The following is a 22,449-nucleotide window of genomic DNA, read 5'->3' as shown; positions in this document are numbered from 1 at the left end:
ACCCACCCTCCCCTCCCTCCCACCCCCCATCAACCCTCAGTTTGTTCTCAGTTTTTAACAGTCTCCTATGCTTTGGCTCTCTCCCACTCTAACTTTTTTTTTTTTTCCTTCCCCTCCGCCATGGGTTTCTGTTAAGTTTCTCCAGATCCACATAAGAGTGAAACCATATGGTATCTGTCTTTCTCTGTATGGCTTATTTCACTTAGCATCACACTCTCCAGTTCCATCCACATTGCCATAAAAGGCCATATTTCATTCTTTCTCATTGCCACGTAGTATTCCATTGTGTATATAAACCATAATTTCTTTATCCATTCATCAGTTGATGGACATTTAGGCTCTAAAAGGACCATTCTTAAAGATTAGATTATTTTAGGACTGCTTTGAAGATTAGATATGAATAATTACGAAATAATTCTACAGTCTTACTACGTGGAAACAAGCAAATGGATAAAAAAAAATATCAGGTTAACTGCCCGAGTGCTTGAATAAATGAGTACAAAAATGAATTTTAAACATACTTTATTTACAAATATCTAAATACAATGTTCCATACAAAATATATACATGTGTGTATTTACATATTCTTTATTAAGTCTATTGACTTGAATTAGATTTTGAATTCACGTTTGGAAAACTTTCACGATTTCTTCTCAAAGTGAGCATTTAAAAATACTACGGACATAGACTTGCAAAAACAAATAACATGCTAAGGCACAGAAAAGGAAAACAAAACAAAACAAAACTAGTTTACAACTGGAAGTGATTAGAAAGGACCTGAGGCATCTCACCCACTGTCGTAGGAAGCAGGATTCTTAGCGTGTACAATGATAATGCAAGCTGGATGGAAAAGTTCCTATGTGACAATGGTTTGTTTCTTTACAGCTTCTGCAGTTTTCAGGCCAAATCTGACAGTGCCACAGAGGCTCTTTGCCCTTTATGTAAACCAAGATACTACTGTATTTGGTTAATGTCGACAAAGAAACGGCTTCTAAAATCATGATCCCTTCATGAAATCAAGGCAGAAAAACCGTCTGGGGAAAAAGGTAGATCCTTCCGAGATGGCGCATCTTCTCTGATCTCAGGAAAACTCTTTGGAATCTGCTGTAAGTCTGTAACCAATCAAGGATTCCTTACCGCCTTCATCCACCAGCAGATCCACTAATACGTGCGGCTTGTCATAACCAAAGGAGGTGGTCGTGTTTCTCAGCATTACGGACTCCTGTTCCTCGGTCTTTATTTCAGGTTTACTACTTGGGGGAAATTCTGAGTCCGAGAAGCTCTGCGATTCCACAGTGCCACTCTCGGAACCATTTCTGGAGTGATAGAAGTTTAAAGCGACAACACAGGTTTCAGACTGGTTACTATTTGAACGGACAGAATTCTCTCTCATTACCGGGGTCCGAGGGCTATCAGGAGCCATATCAGAAATAGTCCCTTCAGGGGTCACCACTTGTAGTTCTTCGTGGTGTCCCATTTTTTCCAGACTGTCTTCAGCGGGCAGATCTGAAATTGTCGCTGGAGACAACTGCTCTTCCCAGACCATCTTCTCATTTTCGGAGACAATCGGTTGGTAGGTGATGGGTGATACACATTTTGATTCAGATTTTGTCTCCGAAGAGGCATTTTTCACCACAGAGAGCTAAGGGAAGAAAAATAAATGATGAAACATAATGAATTATTAAACTTAAGTGCACATCCTTAAAAAGAAATGCTCTAAGAGTAATGGTCAATGAAATATACCACCAAATGGTATATTTATGGTAATAATATAATGGCATCTGGTGGTTGCCTGTTCTTGCTTTTTAATAAAATATACTATATTAAGATTAAGAAGAAGTTTTTAGAATTTTTAAAAAGTCATCTGCCATCCAACTAGTCCATGTTGCTTTTTCTATGTGACTTCACACGTATGCACATTACATCTATAGCCGGAGAATACCTACTTATAGAATATTCTCACCATTCGCCTTCATAATTACAATTTTTATTATAATCTTCACTGCCTCCTGATTTCTCTATCCTGATTGATTAACGTAATTTCTCTAATCGTACATATTGAAGTGTTTCCTATTTTTATGATTTATGGAACGTGCTGAAGTGAATATTTTTACACATCTTTTTATTTATGAAGCAGCTTTATAAGAATAAATTCTTGGGGCGCCTGGGTGGCTCAGTCAGTTCAGTGTCCTGACTCTTGATTTTGGCTCAAGTCATGATCTCGTGGTTCATGGGAATGAGCCCCACGTTGGGCTCTGCACTGACAGCAAGGAGCCTGCTTGGGATTCTCTCCCTCTGTCTCTCTCTCTCTGCCCCTCCCCTGCTTGTGTGGGTACTCTCTCTCTCCAAATAATAAATAAACATTAAAAAAATAATAATAATTTCTTAAAGGTAGAATTACTAAGTCAAAGGCTGTGGCACGTTTATGACACTCCTACACCCTCTACCCATTATATGTTTACCTTCCCACCAGCGCTGGATTACTTTTCCCACTTTGCACCAGTTTACTACTAGTGGAACTACTGAATATTCAGGTTTATTTTTCCTTCTCTAGTGGGTGTAAAGGTGTGGACTGCAACGTTGTGTTCTACTTAACTACTTACTTACTTAGTATGGACAAATACTAGAATTCACACATGAATTCTCTCCTGTTGAGAGAAAGGTGTTTTCAATACAAATTGAAAAGTCTCCTTTGCGTATCATGGATATTGTTCCTGTTATATTTCATCCAAGTAGCTAGGATCCTGTTACCTGTAAATGTGCTTTTCACTGCATAAAGGCTTTTATTTATTTTTGGAATGTTTATTTATTTTTGAAAGAAATAAATCATGTGTATTTTTGAATGTTTGTTTATTTATTTCCCACGAGGAGGGGAGGGGCAGAGACAGAGAGGGAGACAGAGAATCCCAAGCAGGCTCCACACTGTCCGCATGGAGCCCGACACAGGGCTCAGACCCACGAACCGTGAAATCATGACCTGAACCAAAGTCGGGACATTCAACCAACTGCACCCAGGGCATCCAGGCATCCACACAAAGGCTTTTAAATACTAGACATTCAAATGTGAAACTTCCAGTCTCATGTGTGACTGCCTTTTCTTCTACAGTCCAACCATAACAATAGTGTTTCTGTATTTTGAGATTTTCAAACGCCATGCTTTCTTGATGCTGGGCTTTGGCACATACTGTCTCTCAGTACCTGCATAAACTCTTGTCTTTCCATCAAGATTGCTCAAGCCTCACCGCCTCTAGAAAGGCCACAACTAACCAGCACCCTCCAAAGGTGGATGAAGTCCTTGCTGGCCTGTATGGAAAGCTCTGTGTTTGAACACTGTTCACTCACTGAATACTTATCTTTTACTCCCACTACTCTTGAAGCTCCTTAACAGACTTATCCAATCGTGTTCTTGTTTTGTGCATATACAAAAGCACACGATGTGTAGTAAAAATTATGGGGTTTTGGATGGGTGGTAGATTGAGTGATTGACGAGAGGGGATACGCTGCTGATCATCATTCTACTTAAAAAATTAAACAACTCTCAAAAAGGTCCAAGTTAACGTGTTAGTGTATACAATTAAAGAAAAATATTTAAATATTTTACCAGGGACTTTGGTAACATGATGGTTCTTCTCTTAAAGGGATTAATCTTCTTAGTGTAACAACATACAAATACCACGATGAGAACTACAAAAAGGAAGAGAATGGCAACAACTGGAACCCAAACAGAATCTAAAAAAAAAGGGAAAAATCACAAATTAGAATTAAGATGGATTAAGAATTAGAATTAAGAATTTCACTGTCTCTGTGAAATAGTTATAAAGCCTTAGTGCTTTGCCCGTCAGGTGATTAATATGGTCCGGACTGCAAAGAGCACTTGCCGTAGAAGTCAGGCGAGGTGACCAAAGACTCAGGAGCCTGTCCTAGAGACCAAGGTGATTCTTTCCAGCTCTGCTTCTCCACTTTCTGCAACCATACCTTCATGATGCAAAGTGGCTAGAACAGATTTTTCGTAACCGTTTGCTTGCTTTTTTATTTTTTAATCTCTTTTCACGTGTGCTTTTTTTGGAGAGAGAGGGACGGACAGACAGACACAGAGAGTGAGCAGGGGGAGGGGCAGAGAGACAGGGAGACACAGAATTTGAAACGGACTCCAGGCTCTTGAAACAGACTCCAGGGTCTGCGCTGTCAGCACAGAGCCCGACGTGGGGCTTGAACCCACAAACTGAGAGATCATGACCTGAGCCGAAGTCGGACGCTTAACCGACTGAGCCACCCAGGCGCCCCTCATAACAGTTTTCTTCATGCCCTCAATATAGGGTGTTTCCAGAGTTACAGTTTTCTCTCCATTAACCAGGCAAAAGAAAGTTTAAAAATCGATCCCTTAAAAAATTCTGGCAATATCTATACCTTTTAAAATAACTGAATCCCACTCCTCAGAATTTTGTTACATTTTATATTCACTTCTAGCTGGCAAGTACTTGTAAAGACACACAGACCCACACATAACACACACAGACAGGAGCTGTTGCGCAGGAACTAGGTGCCCTGCAACACAAACCAGAGACAATTAACATACAATGGGAAAGATTTGTTTCAGAGCACATTTATAATCACTGCTGTGTATTCTGCTCTAATGCTGCTTTTTATTTTCAAAGCACAATCTTCCGCGTTCTAGCTGCACAGTCCTCTCTTTCAAATGAACAGTCCTCTACAGATCACGGTGGTGTTTGACCTCTCTACCGGCATCTTATTACCTTTGATTTCGATTTCAAAGTTACCTTTTTGGAACAGCGACTCTGGAAATTGCTACTAAGGGAATGCTTGTATAACACATTTTATAGGATGTGGAAAAAACGAAGTTATTACGGCAGTAAAGATCAGATAATGACATAACTAACATCAGCGCTGTGTTTAGAAGCACAGTCCAGGCAGGCAAGGAAACTGAGCCACAGTGGTGCCACCATGTGGCCACCGTGCCAGCCCAGTTTATAAACCACATTTTTAAAAACTAAATCTAAGGCATCTGCATTATTTCGAATTTTGTGTGTTAGTAAGAACTTTATTTTTCAAAACAACACAATCCAAGAGAGTGTAAAATGCACTGCATTGCTTTAAGTCACCTATTTGAAACCCTTGTCCTAATGATCTAAAAGTTATCAATATTAGGGGCGCCTGGGTGGCTCAGTTGGTTGAGCGTCTGGCTTCGGCTCAGGTCATGATCTCGCGGTCCGTGAGTTGGAGCCCCGCGTCAGGCTCTGGGCTGATGGCTCAGAGCCTGGAGCCTGCTTCCGATTCTGTGTCTCCCTCTCTCTCTGCCCCTCCCCCGTTCATGCTCTGTCTCTCTCTGTCTCAAAAATAAATAAATGTTAAAAAAAAAAAATTAAAAAAAAAATAAATAAAAGTTATCAATATTAAATTTTAGGCCTTTGGTCTAGTTCTTCAGCCTAGATTCCCATTCTTCAAAAAGGTACTTGTAACAGAAAATTTTTGTTCCCAGGAGATATGTTCTAAAAACAGGCTGACAATCATATATACACAAAGACAGTTATCAAAGCATGATCTATCATAGAAAAAATCTGTAAGTAATCTAAAAGTCCAAAATTGGGGAACATTAAATAGAATACACGTTCTACATGATGAAACAGTCTAAAGATATTAGAAAATAGAATAAAGTATGTGAAATAAAATGGAAAAATACTTATAATAAATACTTAAAGCAGTACACAAAATTATATACACTATACAATATGATCACAGCTATGTAGAAAAAGAGAACAGGATGAGAAAAAAAAAACACCAAACTGTAACTGAATATTTGGATGACAGAACTATCGATAATTTTGTTTTCTTCTCGCTTTTTAGATTTTATAAATTACCCGTAATGAACATTTAAATTTCATAACTGCAAAGAATGGCCCTAATTTCAGCTAAGGTAGGTGCCCCTTGAGAATGTTAGTCCTAAAGTTCTATTATATGTACCCCCTCACACAAAGAAAGTATGATGAAATAAACTTATTTTTAAATAAACTTATCAATATTTATTTTTGGATATTAATTTCTAGTATTTATCCAGTTCACATCACATAAGCCAATGAATATTTTTGCTATTCAGTTTTTAAACTTGCCACCCCCAAAAGAACAATGCAATGGGTACATAACACCTTGCCATGTGGAAATAGTTAAGCTGACTTCTGTCGCTACGTGCAATCCTGAAGTGCACGCAGTTTTAGGTGTTGTATTTCTTTCTTTCCTAGGTCAAAAGGTCATCATGTGGCTTTCTTTAATCGGCCATTTTATATCTTTTAATGCCTGAGAAATGAGCTTATTTGTACTTTTGAACTTCTCTGAGGAATGGAACCATTGCAGATTTTTAAACGAACAGAGATTTATTGAAACTGCCTCTTTTCAACACCTAGCTCGCTCATCACTCCCTGTATTTAGGACAAAACCAGCAGAAACTTGCCTTCCATGTGTTTGCCATCCAAAGTGGTAACACAAAGTTCTTTGGACTGTTCAGTTGTAACAAGCCATGTTTCTGAGAATCCTTTTGTCCAAGCACAGTACTCAGAATCCAACGAGGACACTGGGACAGTTAGATAGCACTGAGTCTCATTGCAATTATCTTCCTCTACATCCGTTTTATATGAGGTCTGCATGGGAACAAACGACAGTGAAAATGGGTGGCTTCTTTTATTCTGCAAAAACAAACAAAATCACCTACATTTACCTGATCAAACCCCTGAAGAGAATATATGGGATGAAAGTTGAACCATGTCTGAAAATAGCGTTGTGGATATCAAATAGTAAGTCAATTTTGTTGTTTCAACACAGCATTATGAAATATCTCCAGTAAAATGTTCTTTTTAGGGATCATACATTTTAAAACTCAAATAGCAAGAATGTTCAGTGGTCGTCGTTAAACCAGCAAACGTTCATTAGTCCCATTCTAGTAGTGCTAGAAACAGGTGGGGAGAGCTATAAACCCATCTGTAGGAAGAATAAGAAAGGTATTTCGCAAAGACTGTAGCAGCTCTTGGCCGTGGTACACAGAAGGGACGGAGGCAGTCTCTGGCAGTTTACCGTTCATTCCGCCAAAGTGTGCGCATCACCTGTGCCAGGTAGGGCCTGAAGACACGAAGGTAGGACAGCAGTACCTGACCTCAAACAACTTCCGCCAGAGCCGAAAGAAATGTGAGTGATGAGTAGTGCAAGGGGGACCGTTAATGGAACTGGGAATATCCAAACCACAGAGGAGCAAACAATCTTCCGTGTCAGAAAAGGCTTCAAAGGGGAGATGAAATGCCAGCTGAACACTGGAAAATGAGTAGAAATTTGCCAAAGGTGAGTGGGCGGAGAAGGGCATTCCGTAAAGAGCACGGCACCGGCAGGGAACTAAGAACACAACAGCAGTTTGCCAAAGCACAAATACAATTCGGGTGAGAAGGGACGGGGAGACAGAAAGCTGGAAAGGACGCAAGAGGCCAAATCACGAGGGTCTCGCAGGCCACGCCACGAGAGGGAATTCAGGCCTTAACTGTGTAGCTGGTGGGGATTTGCTAAAGGGTTTCAGGCGGTGAAGTACTATGGTTAGATGTGCACGTCAAGAGGACAACTCTGCTAAGCATCTAGAGTCAAGTTTTAAAAATCTAAGTCTGATGTCACTCCTCCCGCTTAAATCTTCCCAGAGGCACAACACCTCAGTCAGAATGAAAGTCAAATCCTTCCAGTGCCCCACCGGATGTGGCCCCCCCAGTGACCTCTGACCTCATCCGCTCCCAGGCTCTGCTGAGTCCCGCTGCTCTTCACGTGCCCAGTGTGCTTTTGCCAGATTCTCTGCCTGAAACATTCTCCCCAGACGTGCCCCCTGGAGCTCACCTCCTAACCTTCCCCTGCACTGGCCACAGTAACACCTTCCCTGCTCCAACCACCCTACCGAAGACCACTAGTGCCCCCAATGCTGCTGCCCATCTCCCCCCTCCCTGCTTTGTTTCTCTGCTTCGCGCATCACCAGAGGTTTGTCTAGAACACGCAGAGCATGTGCTTGACAAACACTATTAAATAAAGCAGCGGCAGTGCCGTGGAGAATGGATGGACTAGCACAATTCCAGTCCAGGCGTGGGCTGCACACCGGTGCCAGAATGCAAGTACATCCCCACCGCAGTACTGCTACTTTTTCTTTCCAAAACAATGATTTCCGATCACAGCTTCATGTTACGTTACATCACTACCAATGCAGAAGGAAAGATTAAAATGATCCTCACTTTGCCAGGGAAGAAATAAACAGGTTTAAGATCCTCAAACAGGACCATGCTGTTAAATGAGGCAAAGACACCAGTGCTAGTGATGAACTCCAAGCCAGTTCCCTCCACCAGCACTCGTTTAGGTCGTGTTTCTTTTCTTTTCTTTTTTTTTTTTTTTTTTAACATTTATTTATTTATTTTTGAGAGAGAAAGAGACAGAGCACAAGAGGGGGATAGGCAGAGGGAGAAGGAAACACAGAATCCAAAGCAGGTTCCAGGCTCCGAGCTGTCAGCAGAGCCTGATGCGAGGCTTGAACTCACAAACTGTGAGATCATGACCTGAGCCGAAGTCAGATGCTCAACCGACTGAGCCACGCAGGCACCCCTAGGTCGTGTTTCTTAACAAAACCTATGGTAAGGTCTATGATCCGTAAGTCTTGTCTGAATGTTCATAAGCATCCTACTATTGTTACACTACATGCGGAAACAACTTCGCGTGAGCAACAGAAAACCTGCCATTTTGGAAAAGATGAAATGGAAACACATACCTCATTTCCATTTATTCTCAGATGCACCTCGTACTTGAATGAGTAACAATTTTCTTCACCATATATGGCTACTGGCTCCATTCCACTTATAATAGCTAAAGGGTGAAATATGTCAATAATGATGTGTTTTTCCATGTTTCTGATGCCCAGTTCAGGTGGTCCAATTTTCCCTGTGGTTGGGGGAGGGGGGGGCAGGGACAAAAAAAAAATGCAGAATTAGTATTCCCCTGGAACTTTATAATACATTGCATAAAACTGCCAAAATCAATCAACCTACTCTTTCTGTTGTTGTTCTAATGCAGGATCATGTTTAAACCATTCCACAAAGATCTAGATGATATTCTATATGTTCTTAATAAAGGGGCGCCTGGGTGGCTCAGTCGGTTAAGCATCTGATCTTGGCTCAGGTCATGGTATCTCACAGTCTGTGGGTTCAAGCCCCACGTCAGGCTCTGTGCTGACAGCTCAGAGCCTGGAGCCTGCTTCGAATTCTGTGTTTCCCTCTCTCTCTGCCCCTCCCCTGCTTGTTCTCTCTTTCTAAAATAAATAAATACTTTTAAAAAATAATTTAAAAAAATGAATGTTCTTAATGAATGTTTAATTAATCTCAAGCAGGAAGTATTCTTATCTAACCTAAACTTCTCTTTAGCAGTTTAAATTCTAGTCCTAAAGGAAAACAAGCAGTTGGGTCATGAGCTCTGGTCCTGAGTTCTGGTAAAAAAAAAACCAAAAAAACCCAAAAAAAAAACCTTACCATAATAGAAGCTCTGTTAAGTTATTTTTCCTTTTCCTTTGGTTCTGGTAGATTAAAAAGGAAACCTGTTCTCTAAAAAATGTTTCAGAAAAGGCATTTTAGTTACCTTTGAACACTCACTGAAACTCTTTGTACCTCCAACACCTATAGATGTCTGGCATGAGGCTCTTATAAAAGTTTGCTAAATAGATTCAATTTTTAGAGTGAAAATCAAAACCAGATATTTATTCACTTCACAAATATTTATTATGTGTCCCTGATGCTTGAGACTTTGCTGGTGAGCCATTTACCTATTCTTCACATATTTATTGCACACTTACCATGTACCAGGCAGGTTTATTTTTATCTTCAGGGCCTGGCATATTTTCTAGCACATAGTGTGCCCTTGATAAATCTGTGTGGGAAAAATCTGATGTACAGATGGGCACAGTTCACAGATGACAAAGGCACGGACTCGAGGGAATAAAATTATTTCAAGGGCAAGTGGAGGAAGGGCCAATGGAAGAGACTGGGTAGGCACAGCTGAAGCGTAGGAGCAGAATCAAGGCCATAGTGGAAGGAAAGACACGTGGCAACTGAAGAAGGGAGAGAAGTTGAATGGCAACGCACAAGGGCCTAGAAGACTAGGGAGGAGTCACATGATTAATCACTTCTTTACCCACAAGTGAGGGTAGGAGAGCTACAGGTAGGATTTCAATCAGAAAAGAGGAATTGGTGCTGAAAATTCTGGAGCTTAAAGTCATAACTCAGATCAGGTATGCCATGGGGATGCGATGCTGGCAGGAGAAAGGGCTGACAATCACTGGGGTTGAGGAGACTGCAGAAATCTAAAATTTCTTAATGTATTAAGTTGGTATATAAAATTCCCAAGGGCCTTGGGGACTGGGCACACGGAGGAAGAACGAGAGCAGGTGCCCCTGGCCTCGGTAAGTGTAACCGAGCAAGGAGCATTGGAGGAGGGGAGCGGGGGAGGCCGGTGCAGAGCCCAGCAGGGCAGCACCGATCCGTGTTTACAGGGAGTAGAAATGCAATGGTTTAGACGGGGCAAAGTGATGGGCACCTCTCATCCCTATTTTGTGGAGCTCAGGGAAAGAGGAAGATACAAACTCCCTAAATTCTTCCAAAGGTTTTCTGGGCATTGCGATAATTTTTAGCAAGTGCTAATAAAAGCAAATACGTACAGAAGACGTGTGTCAGTATTTTCAAATTTCAAAATTCTACTCACCTTGTTTACACAAAATAAATTCTTTGGACTCTGCATAGGCTGATTCTTTTTGTCCAAGTCTAGCTTTAATTCTGGCCCAGAGAGAAAGTGATGGATCGGTAATTGCGGAAAAGATATTACAAGAATGATGAGAGGTATTGCAGGCATCAACCCAGATTGCCTCCCTAAAATGAAGACGAGTAAAGAAACAAGGATAACTTTTGTTAATCTGTACACTTCAATCATCTCTGTCTGTGCTTTGCTTTTCACTCACAGCATGGAGCTGGTAGCTGGTCGAAAGAGCTAAGAACAGGACGGAGAAGCTGGACAAAGGAGGAAGCCCTTACTCTGGTTAGAAGTCCTATAAATTCCTTTACAATAAAGAGGCTCAATTCAAAATACAACACCTGAACAAAGTACATTCCATATGTAATTGTAAAAAATCTGGTCTTTAAACAATTCTAGATTCTATTAATATCGATAATCATTACCTGATTGCAGAACCTAACACATTACAAAGACTCTTAACAGGAACTCCTAAAATTGTTCTGAAATTCTCATCTTTCTGCTAAACAACACATTCACTATGGCAAGTAAGATGACCTCACTTTTAATACGAATTCTAAGCTTTATTTGTCATGCCTTGAAAAATTCTGAAAGTTGCTGAGACTCCTCTACTTGAATTTGACAGGAAGAAGAACTAAAAGGCAGGAAGTCTTGTGAAAATAACTAATTTGTGTCCTTAGAGCTTCTGGAAGTCTACAAGCAGTTTAGGAAGTTCTGCCACATGGGAAAGGAAGATGATGGGGCAAAACACAGTCATGGAAAGTACAAAGACCTAGGCAAAGCAGAATAAAAAGGATGAAAAGAGTTAACACTTACCCATAGTTCTTTACCTGTACGATAAAAACAGGGGTCTGTGACATGGTCGGGTAGTCCCAAGATAGGACAGTATTAAAGTTATAGGCCTTAATTTCAATATTCGTTGGCTTTGGCACTGTAAGAGATTCAAAAAGTAAAATGGGCAATTGTAAGAAACTAACATTAACATTAGAAAACCTCACAAAGAGCCATGGTAGCCGAATACGTATTTTGAAGAAAGGTAGAATTTGCCAGAACAGACTATACAATTATTTAATTGAGATGTATAAAAATTAATTTTATTGGAAAATGTATAGAGTTCTGATTCACTTTAAATTACTGAAACAACACTGGGATACACGGGAAATACAAGTATCGTAAAGGCCATAAATTCCTCTCATGTTTTGGGAGTTTTTATGAACAGATGCACTACCTGTTGTAATAATAATCCTGAATTCGTTTAATCACTAGCATTTCCTATATTTGATACCACAGATTGCCTTCAATGTCTAGAGAGCTGGCTACCCCAAGCGATGGCCAATTTCAGTCTAAAATACCATCCAGGCTCTCAACTCTCTACCCGGTATCGTTACACACGTTCAGCACCTTGTCTCTAGCCCAGGAATAGCAGCCTAATAACGGCCTGAAGGAGCCATCCACCACTTGAGTTTCACTAAGATTTTGCTCTCTGGGGTGTGCAGGGCTTTTCACAAAACACGCCCAATATTTCTTCTCCCTTTTGCTCTTTTAAACCATTTTAGAAAGGGTTTGCTAACATGGGAGTCCCATGAGAGAACAGGCAGAAGTCACTTTAACATCTTGTTACTATTTATGAAAAGCAGCCACGTATTCCCCCCTGCTCAGTGTAGACGGCTGTTGTCTATCACCCCTTGGAAAACAAACATACACATACATTTCCTCCCTTCCTCCTTCCTTCTCTCCCACCCTTCCCTTCTTTATGAGCGAACATGAAGATACAGAGTTGGTGATATGACCTCAATTTTAAGATTATTCAATCCTACCTATCTGAAAACCATTAAACATAATATAATTACAATTAAAATAAATGAATAGCAATGCGGTCAGTGCAGTGGCTTACAAACATAAGTCATCATCAGCCTCAAAAATTCTAAGAGAGGGGAGCCTGGGTGGCCCAGTCAGTTAAGCGTCCAACTCCTGATAACAGCTCAGGTCTTGATCTCAGGGTCATGAGTTCAAGCCCTACACTGGGCTCGGCGTTGAGCATGGAGCCTACTTAAAAAAAAAAAAAAATCTGAGAGCTAAAGTTTTTTTTTTTTTTATTTTTAAAGGTACTCCAGCTGATAATGATGATTACTTAGGGTTGTATAAAGTGGATGGGGCTCCAATAAGAAAAATACTCCCTGGGCTGGACATTAGGAAGTGTGGGTTCTTTCTTCGCTATACTGCTAGTCATTTCAGATTTCCTGATCTGTCACGTGAGGTGTTAATTTCACATATATAAGGTATTTCCTTACTATTAAAGGAAACACCTCCTAGATTTTTTCCCAAAGCAAAAATTCCAATATTCAAATCCAAGCTGGTGCATTGCTTTAATTTCCAATTATTTCACACTCGTATTATCTTTTTTTAAAATCTTTATTTATTTTTGAGAGAGAGACAGAGTGTGAGCAGGGGACGAGCAGAGAGAGAGAGGGAGACACAGAATCCAAAGCAGGCTCCAGGCCCTGAGCTGGCAGCACAGAGCCCGACACGGGGCTTGAACCCACGAACCGCAAGATCATGACCTGAGCCAAAGTCAGATGCCCAACCGACCAAGCCACCCAGGCGCCCCTCACACTTGTATTACCTTTTTAAAGCAGAACCCGGATCAAGAATTATTTAGGTAAAAAATACAGACTTATGGGCAATTAAATTCTAAGGTCTTTCCTCCCCCGCCCCCGCCCCCCCCCCTTTTCTGGCTATTTTCTTCCTGATATCAGTGGTTTTCAACAAGAGATGATTTTTTTTGTCCCCGAAGGGACATTTGGCACTGTCTGGAGACATTTTTGGTTCTCACTACTGGGTGTAGTGGTAGGGTACTCGTAATTTTTTTTTAGTATTTAGGAGGAAAAACTAATTTAAAAACAATTTTTTTGATACTCCAATATATTTTTCATGGCTTCTCCCGCAATGAATAGCTTTGATTACTGCCAAAATGTCTAACTTCCATATTACTTATTAAGCAGTGTGACGATCTGTGCCAAAAGGTCGAGATTACGAAGCTGGGAGGATGTCTCACAGATTCAGATAGTACACACTTATCCTGCGTATGCGCTTTCTGCAGTGTGTGATCAGACACCTGCAAGTTTTCCATTTGCTCTTCCTGAAACACAGCTGACAGCTGTTGGTACCTATCATCTTTGGTTCTCTAAGCAATTTCCTTGCAGGTGAGCCAGAAAGCACTGGCCTTGCCAGATTTAGCCCTGGTTCTTCTCTTTTGCTTTTTGGTAGAGCAACCATGACCCTACTTAGCAGGGGGTACCGAAGCTTTCTTTTTCTAGGTTTTTAGAAATGTTTTTATATGCTTGCACCTTAATTCATGAAAACGACCTAGTCTCAAACAGTTTATAATCTGTGGTTGAGAAGGAAATACAAGGCACTCCCCGCCCCAGGTTCAATTCAACATTAATATCAAATAATATCCACACATATACACCTAATTTTCAGCCTAAGATAGGTACTGGATGCTAAGAAAACTGATAATGAATCTGAAATTCTCTCAGAAGCCATTTCTTAATTTCCGCCTCCTTTGCCTCTCCAGAGGCTGAGAATTTTCAAACCACCAGGTTCTGGTTCTTATTTAACAGTCATTCTCCTGACTACTCTCTCTAGTCCTGCATTTTACTCTAAGAAGCAAGAAGAAACCACGTGGCACCTTCAGCACTGCTCGGAGACCTCCCCGCCAGGTCGTGCCGGGCACCAGGCACATTTCCTACTCTACAGACTCCCTGTTCCTGAAAGCCCACAGCGTGGCTAAGCTTTCTGCCTCTGGTAACTAGGACCTGACTTCCTCCAGTTTCCAGTAAAAGTGAGTTCTTCACTGCCTTTTGAATCTCTTTAAAAAAAAAAAAATTATGCCCAATAGGAATGACGTTTAAATTGTATAGACTCCAACTGAGATTCCTGTATTTGAGAAACAGGCATATAGAAGCCAACCTATATAAGAGTATTAAGTAAAGTGCATTTATATTTAAGAAGTTACTGAATCATAATTATAAAACCACACAGAACAGTGGACGTGTATATCAGATTAGTTTTTAATGTGAATCAAATGAGGTTTCCCATAATTTAAGCAGAAGCTTGCCCTGGTTAGACTAGAACAAGGGCTTAAGTCACAGCTTTCAAAGCAATCAAGACAGGCAGGTAGTGGAAGGAGGAGGGTCCAATGGATTGTAACAGACAGGCATTACCATTATAGTAAAGGAGAAACTCGGAAGTAACCTGTGGTTTTAATGCTACCAGAAGAGAAACCGTGTGGTTATTACACATCTGCCTTTGTCATTATTTGCCAAACTCGTACGGTAAACAGCCATGAGTAGTTTTCTCGTTGTTTCAGAATTTTGTGACCTAAAGTTTAAACTGTTATACATTCAAATTAAAATAATGAAGGCTTACAGCAAATTTCTATTCATAAGAAATTTACCTTCTATCAATAAAAATGTGTGGAGAAACAGCAAGAGGATTATCTATAGAGTTTAGGGAAAGATCCTACCAGAGTATCTAACGAAGGTAAATAATGTTACAGATTTTCTCCATCTCTGGAAAATGCCCAACTAGCTTTCTGGGACTCCAGTGGTTTTTGGAAATGGATTCAGTTATTTGATACATTGTGTCTACAAACAACCCAGAATAAACTTCAGCTGTTTTAAAATCTGCTTCCCAGGATGCCTCTTAGGGGATTTAACAAAACTAAACAGAGGAAAGAAGAATCAGTTCTTCATCACACTGGGGGGGAAAAAGGGAGAGTTCTGGTTATAATCAACTGTTTCCTCTCGATAAACTGGGAGAGACAGGATATGGAAAAAGAGCAAGAGGAGGACAGAAAAACTGACGGAGATCAGCACGTGAGGGAGCAGCGCCACAAAACAGGGCAATGGGGATGTCACCGAAGACCAAAAGCCAGAAGGGCTCTGTTCTAATTGCTGGGGACAGCAGCAGAGGGGAAGCAGGGAACTACAGACATCTCCAGGTCTCTTCTGCATGGATGCTAACCGGAGCACAGGCTGCACCTGCCCCCCCCCATTCCATAACCACCAACAGCATCTGCACCATGACTGAAAAAGCGACAGCCACAGGAGCTCTTCACCAATGTGAACACAGCAGCAAAGACTATAAAAGACGGGCACATCTAAGGCAGAACAGAGCTCTGCAGTCTGAAGACATCCGTTTCACAATCTGCCTGCCAACTTCTCTACGGGAAGGACACGCTGAGAAGCATAAAGAAAGATACAGGGGTCAGGAATTAAATTGTTTTGGGGGATTCTACGCCATCTGACACTACAGGTCAAACACAAATGCTCCAGATGAAAGCATCCAGACCCTTCTGTGAATGAACAACTGTCAGAGAAAAGTTCTAACACTTTCCCCAAATGAAAGATGCAGGGCCACCTGCATGTTTTTACATGCAGGGGTCTTACATGCGTGTAAGATGTTTTTACAAAGGGTTCTTCCTTCATTGCAAACTGAAAAATGACATGAAAATTCAGGGGGAAAAAGTGAAAAATACCAAATCAAGACTTTATGCATTTCTTTTCCAGAATATATTATGATTACCTCCTGAAAGATTGTATAGAGCTGACAAAATAGCTATTTTCTTTTTCTTTTTAAATTTTTTCCTTTTTTTTTGAGAGAGAGAGTACACACAAGCAGGGGAAAGGGGCAGAGGGAGAGATAGAATCTTAAGCAGGCTCCATGCCGAGCATGGAGCCTGACACGGGGCTCAAGCCCATGACCCCAGGATCAGAACCTGAGTAGAAATCAAGAATCGGACGCTCAACCAATGAGGCCACCCAGGCACCCCAAAATGGCTATTTTCTTAATGCCTTCCAAATTTTTCTCTTAGCAAATAACAGCATCCTCTAGATTTTTTTTTTTTAATTTTCTTTTAATGCTTATTTATTTCCGGGAGAGAGAGAGAGAGAGGGAGCGAGCATGAGTAGGGGAGGGGCAGCGAGAGAGGGAGACACAGAATCCAAAGCAGGCTTCAGGCTGTGAGCTGTCAGCACAGAGCCCGATGCGGGGCTCGAACCCATGAGCTGTGAGATCAGGACCTGAGCCGAAGTCGGACACCTAACCGACTGAGCCACCCAGCTGCCCAAGCAGCATCCTCTAGATTTAAAAATAAAGACGTTTAAAGAATTCTTGCACATGTTTCTTGCACATGTTTCAAGTGTTCATAAAAGTTTTGTACATGAAAATACATTTTTTTAATTCAAACATTTCAGTCTTTTCGGGCTTTGAATCATCCATCACTTTGTGAAACAAATACAAAAACAGTATGTTTTCTGCTTCTGTTGCTTTCTTATACCTTCGGAAAAAAAGTGTTAGAGCTAAGGGTTCAGATAATAAAATAATTATTGTCTGTAATAAAATTATTACTCTCTACAAAATAGTTCCTCAGCTGGATCAATACGATCAATACTCTTAATATCTCTGCAGTCTGCTCGTCTTCCTGTGTGTCTTCCGGATCTGGTTTTATCATTCACTCTTTCTTAAGCTGTGGAACCCAGAATACGACAGACATGAATGAAATACTATTCTTCCTCTTCTTCTTAAACAGATGGACATATCAACTAGTGGCTTGTGCTGAATTTATAATTACCCCAAATCCCCCCAGATCTTTTACTCAAACCACCACCCAGTTAGTGCTTATCCAATAAACATCTACTCAGCCACTTTCTGACCTGAAATGCAGGATTTTACACAGGCTCCCATTTATTCGGTTCCATCTAGAACAAGTGAGCAGCTGAGCCTATTTTAAATTTCTCATAGTTGAAATGGATGAGTTTGATTTCTTTATTTTTTAAATTTAATTATATATATATATATATATATATATATATATATATATGTATTTTTTTTTTTTTTAAGGTAGGCTTCACACCCAGTGCAGAGCCCAACACAGGGCTTGAACCCATGACCCTGAGACCAAAACCTGAGCTGAGATCAAGAGTCGGATGTGCTCCACTTTATTATGCATTGTCTTAGTTAACCCACACAAACCATTGTACAAGGGAGTTGAGATTATTACACATATTTTTCCCAATGAAAGAACAAAGGCTTAGAGAAGCTACTTAAAGGCAAGACAGTGTAAAGTTTTGCTGGTTTTAGTTAAGAAAAGCTACTGAAGCATCGTTTTTATCATAGTTGAATAAAATAAGAAAATGACCTCCATATATAAACTGGAATTGGAGATGATTATTTGCTGATGACTTCACAAGCATCTAATTCAAGTAGTTTTACCTGATTTATCATACTACCACAATTATTATGACGGCCACTGTGAAATCTGAACCATGTAATGAAAGGAAATAATTTCTTTGGAACAGACAACGACTGAATGGGTATCTACCGTTCTGATTACTATGTGTTGGGATAACCCAAAATAAAGGGACTCCCGTAGTAAGAAAACTGTAAGCAAACAGATTCCTTCCTGTCAGGAATTCATTTAATTCTGGTTCAATTCTCCTTCTGTTTCTCTGTCCACTTAAAATGGAACCATTAAAACATTGGTCTAGTTCGTATAACAAGGGTGTGCTGCTACATTGTATCAGATAGCTTGAGGTTTTCCTAGATATAGAACCAAACTGTGGACCTTTCAAAGTCCATACGGATCATGTTTCAGAATAAGCTGAAAAAGAAAACTATTAGCCTGTTCAATAAATCTAATTAAAATGCACTGTCGTAAGTATTCTGAATTTCTGAAATAAGTAAAAATAGGATCCAAAGAAAATCAGGAAAAATTCAAGCACACCCAGAACATTATCCTCAAGTCAGAAAAGAGGCTTTCTCTACTTTATCAGTGGAGAAGGTAAGTTAAGAGCCCCATATCTGTGCGGAAGTACAGTGTGCTCTTTAGGTAATACCCAGAGTGGAAGAGAAAACTCTAAGAAGGGAGACACTGATTCACTTCAAGATATATATGCTACTTTTATAGGTAAAACCGTATGAAAAGCAAAACACCACTGATTATTAGACAGCACACATGGGTTCATTTTCCCTATCCATTCCCTAAGAAATATTAACAGAAGCCCATAACTGTAACACAATACATTCCCAACCACTTAGATTTTGCAGAGACTGGCTATATTCTCTTGCCTGCCTTCCTGTTCCTGCCAGATTCCCTCATCTGAGATGAACTACTAAATATACCAGTGAAACTCAACGCTATAAGATACACACTGAGTGTGTATTAAGTGTCAGGCACTGGTGAGCCAAGAAAGCTAGCCAAGAGCCAGAAGTAGGTTGTCCTAATGGGTTTTCCTCCTAATCTCTGGAGACTTTACATTTTATTTTATTTATTTTTTTTTTTGAGACTTTACATTTTAAACTAACTTTAAAAGCCTAGGGAACACAGCACAAACTAGGGAAATACACTGTAAAAATCTAGGCAAATGTATTGAAAATGCACTGAAAAAAAGAGGGTTGGGGGGGGGGTCACTAGCTCTTGTGTTTACAAAATGCTGGGGTACAGAAGGCCACAGGAGTAGATGTTCCTATGGGAGCAGACAGGCAATACTCCCAGGGCTGGCTTCAAGGATATGCAAATTGTGTAATCACAAGGGGGCCCACATTGTTCTAGGTGTTGGAATACAAAAAATGGGAGTTACTCGGTTTCTGCTTTTGAGGATCATGATTATACAGCTAATAGCAAGTGCTAGGAACTGTTGTTAACTTCTCATCCCATCCCGTTTTCACGACAACCATATGATGTAGGTGCTATTGGCATCTCCGTTTATGGATGAGAAATCAAGGCACAAAGAAGTCTGCCCCACTTGTAGAGAGGTCACTGGTACTCAGCAGGGAGCTTGGCAGCTGGGCTCCAGAGTCCAAGTTCTTAATTAACCACTCTGCAAACTGCCATTACCTAGGGCAGCTTCCTTGTCTACAAGGACAGTTGCCGTATATTGTGGTAAGAGCCTGGACTTTCACACAAGCTACTGGAAAGCAAGATAGCCTGGCTCAGGAGGGGCCATACTCAGACAGGTGTGGCACATAGTTTAATGCTCCACCTACATCAGGAACCCTAGATACCCTCTTCCTCTCTTCCCACACCCAAACACCGACTCCTGCTGACTCTGACTTTTAAATGTTTTTCAAGCTGTCATCTCTTCTGCCATTTTCATCAATTCCTCCCGACTTAAGCAGCGGCATAACTGGCCTCCCTCTTTTGGGTCTACCCCCAAACTACTGTGTAAGATGAATGGTCTTTCTAAATGGCTTCACTGATCCTGCATAAAATCATTTGTCTTCTTAAAATCCAGTGACTGCCCACCAACTTGAGCAAGGTATAGTGAGTGAGCGTATTATTTTGTTGGCTCAGCATCAGTACTCCCTTCAGGAACATTATTTCTCTTCTGGGAACTCCCCTACCACCAGCTTCTGTAACATGGTCCTTCCCATGCCAGCTGGTGGCTGACCCAACCAAGCTGGGCAAATCAGAGCCTTCCCCTGGGATTCTGTCAGAACGGTGGAGGCTGCAAGATGTCAAAACCCAAAAGCTGTCAACGTCCATGGTTCCTGCCAAGTAGGAAAAGGTATCCACATCCAGAGCCAATAATAAGCCAAAGAGTGTCTTGGCACTTCTGACTGACTGGTTCAGCTCTCTGAGGCCCAGATGGCACCTACGCCTTTCTAACTGTTGCTTGGATTCTCTAAGCCAATAAATTCTTCTTTTTGCCTAGGTTAGCCAATGGTATGTTGCTGTCTCTTACACATGACAATGTACTTCATTAACTGGTTCCTACCTCTCTCCCTATCTTAACTTCCCTTGTATCCTCACACACCTATTCTACAGTGATAACCCTTAGTATTCCACTAATTCAACATGCTGTTTCACACTTCTCCCTCTGCACACACAAGTCTCTCTCCACCTCCAGCTCCAGCTTCAACTCGGGGGTGATCCTTCTCTGGGAAGTCCTCCCTGAATCCCCTCGTCAGAGTCTGGTACCTCTATCTTGCTTTCCAGTGGCTTGTGTGAAAGTCCAGGCTCTTATCATAATATATGTCCTTGTAGACAACTAAACTGCCCTAGGTAATGGCAGTTTGCAGAGTGGTTAAGAACTTGGACCCTGGAGCCCAGCTGCCAAGCTCTCTACTGAGTACCCGTGACCTCTCTAAAGTGGGGCAGGCCTCTTTGTGCCTCGATTTCTCATCCATAAATGGAAATGCCAATAGCACCTACTTCATATGGTTGTCGTGAAAACGGGATGGGATGAGAAGTTATCAGTGTGTACCCAGCACTTACTGTTAGCTATCTAATCATGATCCTCGAAAATAGAAACCGAGTAACTCCCATTTTTGTATTGACAATGTCTAGAACAATACCTGTCCCAAGGAATGACTAATTGCTTGTTTGTGTGACTCTTATAGAGCAGTCCAAAGGACAGCTGGATACGAATACAGCACACCTAACAGGAGCTCACAGAGGAAGTCATAATACAGAGGTTTGGACCCAGAGTTGGCCAACGGTGGAGGAGGGTGGGTCTCCTTGACCCCTTCCAGGCAGCTGCTAACTGTGGGCACTGAACAGACACTCAAGACTGATGGGGTTTCTGATATTTTAGATTTAACCCAGTTGCAGGAAAGATTCGCTGATTTCACTGGAGTTCCTAATCATCATTACCCCGAGCTTTGGAAAGCGTATTCCCAGCACTTATTTCCGGAGAAATCTCAGCGAGCAGGAGGAAAAAAAAATGCTCGGAGGAACTAAGCTAAGTGAAGAGACGCACAGCCTGACAAATCCGCTCCTGAATTCACGCACTACACGACTTCCAGACTTAGATGTAAGATGGCCAGTCACTGCCACTTAATGATTCTCAGTTGGAGAAAGAACAATTCTCTCTTAAGGATTTTGGGTCCACCCTAAGGATATTTAAGTCATGAGCGCTGGCCACCGTCTACAAAATGCTGATCGGGAAACTCACTTATTTGACAATGACTTAAAAGAACTGGAGGACCGAGAGGCGAGTTTTGTCATTTCGGCAACAACGGAAGAGGAGAGAAAAAGGGAACTTAAGTCCGCGGACGGCGCAGACCTGCGTGGCCTTCCCGGCGGTCGCGAAGACGTTCCGGGGCGACCGGGAACCCGGTGCGAGGTCTGAGGCTAAGTAGGACGCGGCCGCGCGGGGCGTGCTTCCAGATTCCTTAGTCCGGTCCCCTCCGCCCCCACCCCCACCGGCCGCCGCCCTGCCGAGAGCTACATACCCGAAGACAGCTCCAGATCCGCGGCGTTAATCTCAGCCCTACTCCCGACCTGGAAGACGAGGACGAGCAGAAGGAGGAGAGCCATGCTGCCCGGGGGTGCCTCGAGTTGCGGCCCTGAGAATAGGGCGTCCAGCCTGCAAGCCGACCCCCGCGTCACTTCCGGACCAGAGGACCAACACTCCAAGGGGAGGACGGACCCGCAAGCAGTGGAGGAGCCAGAGTGGAGAGGCGGGGCCAGAGCACGAAGGCGGGGCCCCGGGGGGCGGGGAGACCAGGAGTGGGCCAGGCAGCGGGATAGGGCGGGAAGGCGGGACTGGGGCGGGGAAACTGGGCCATGGGAAGGGAGGCGGAGCCAGGGAGCGGATGCCAGGAGTGGACTGGGCAGCGGGATGGAGC

At 41.9% G+C, this 22,449-nt stretch overlaps 1 protein-coding gene across 1 annotated transcript; it reads right to left on the bottom strand.

Moving 5' to 3' along the window:
* Positions 1-505: 505 nt before the first annotated feature.
* Positions 506-22,259, bottom strand: IFNGR1 (interferon gamma receptor 1). Its single transcript, XM_027056785.2, has 7 exons — positions 22,054-22,259; positions 11,629-11,743; positions 10,768-10,931; positions 8,789-8,958; positions 6,464-6,650; positions 3,602-3,729; positions 506-1,642 (listed from the first exon to the last, which is right to left on the bottom strand). Exons 1-7 carry the CDS (start codon positions 22,136-22,138, stop codon positions 1,082-1,084), a joined length of 1,410 nt encoding a protein of 469 aa, XP_026912586.1. The 5' UTR covers positions 22,139-22,259; the 3' UTR covers positions 506-1,081.
* Positions 22,260-22,449: the final 190 nt, after the last annotated feature.

The sequence above is a fragment of the Acinonyx jubatus genome, chromosome B2, assembly GCF_027475565.1.
Source record: "Acinonyx jubatus isolate Ajub_Pintada_27869175 chromosome B2, VMU_Ajub_asm_v1.0, whole genome shotgun sequence".
Lineage (NCBI taxonomy): Eukaryota > Metazoa > Chordata > Mammalia > Carnivora > Felidae > Acinonyx > Acinonyx jubatus.
The sequence above is the reverse complement of the archived record's forward strand: the minus strand, read 5'-3'. Positions and strand labels throughout refer to the sequence as shown.

Bases quoted from the DNA above. Each gene is read 5' to 3' on its own strand.
- IFNGR1 (XM_027056785.2), bottom strand. From the start codon at position 22,138: ATGGCTCTCCTCCTTCTGCTCGTCCTCGTCTTCCAGGTCGGGAGTAGG. The intron at 6,651-8,788 runs GTATGTGTTTCC...GTTCCCATGCAG, and splicing joins TGAGAATAAATGGAAATGAG to ACCTCATATAAAACGGATGT. The intron at 1,643-3,601 runs GTAAAATATTTA...TTCTTCCCTTAG, and splicing joins TCATGTTACCAAAGTCCCTG to CTCTCTGTGGTGAAAAATGC.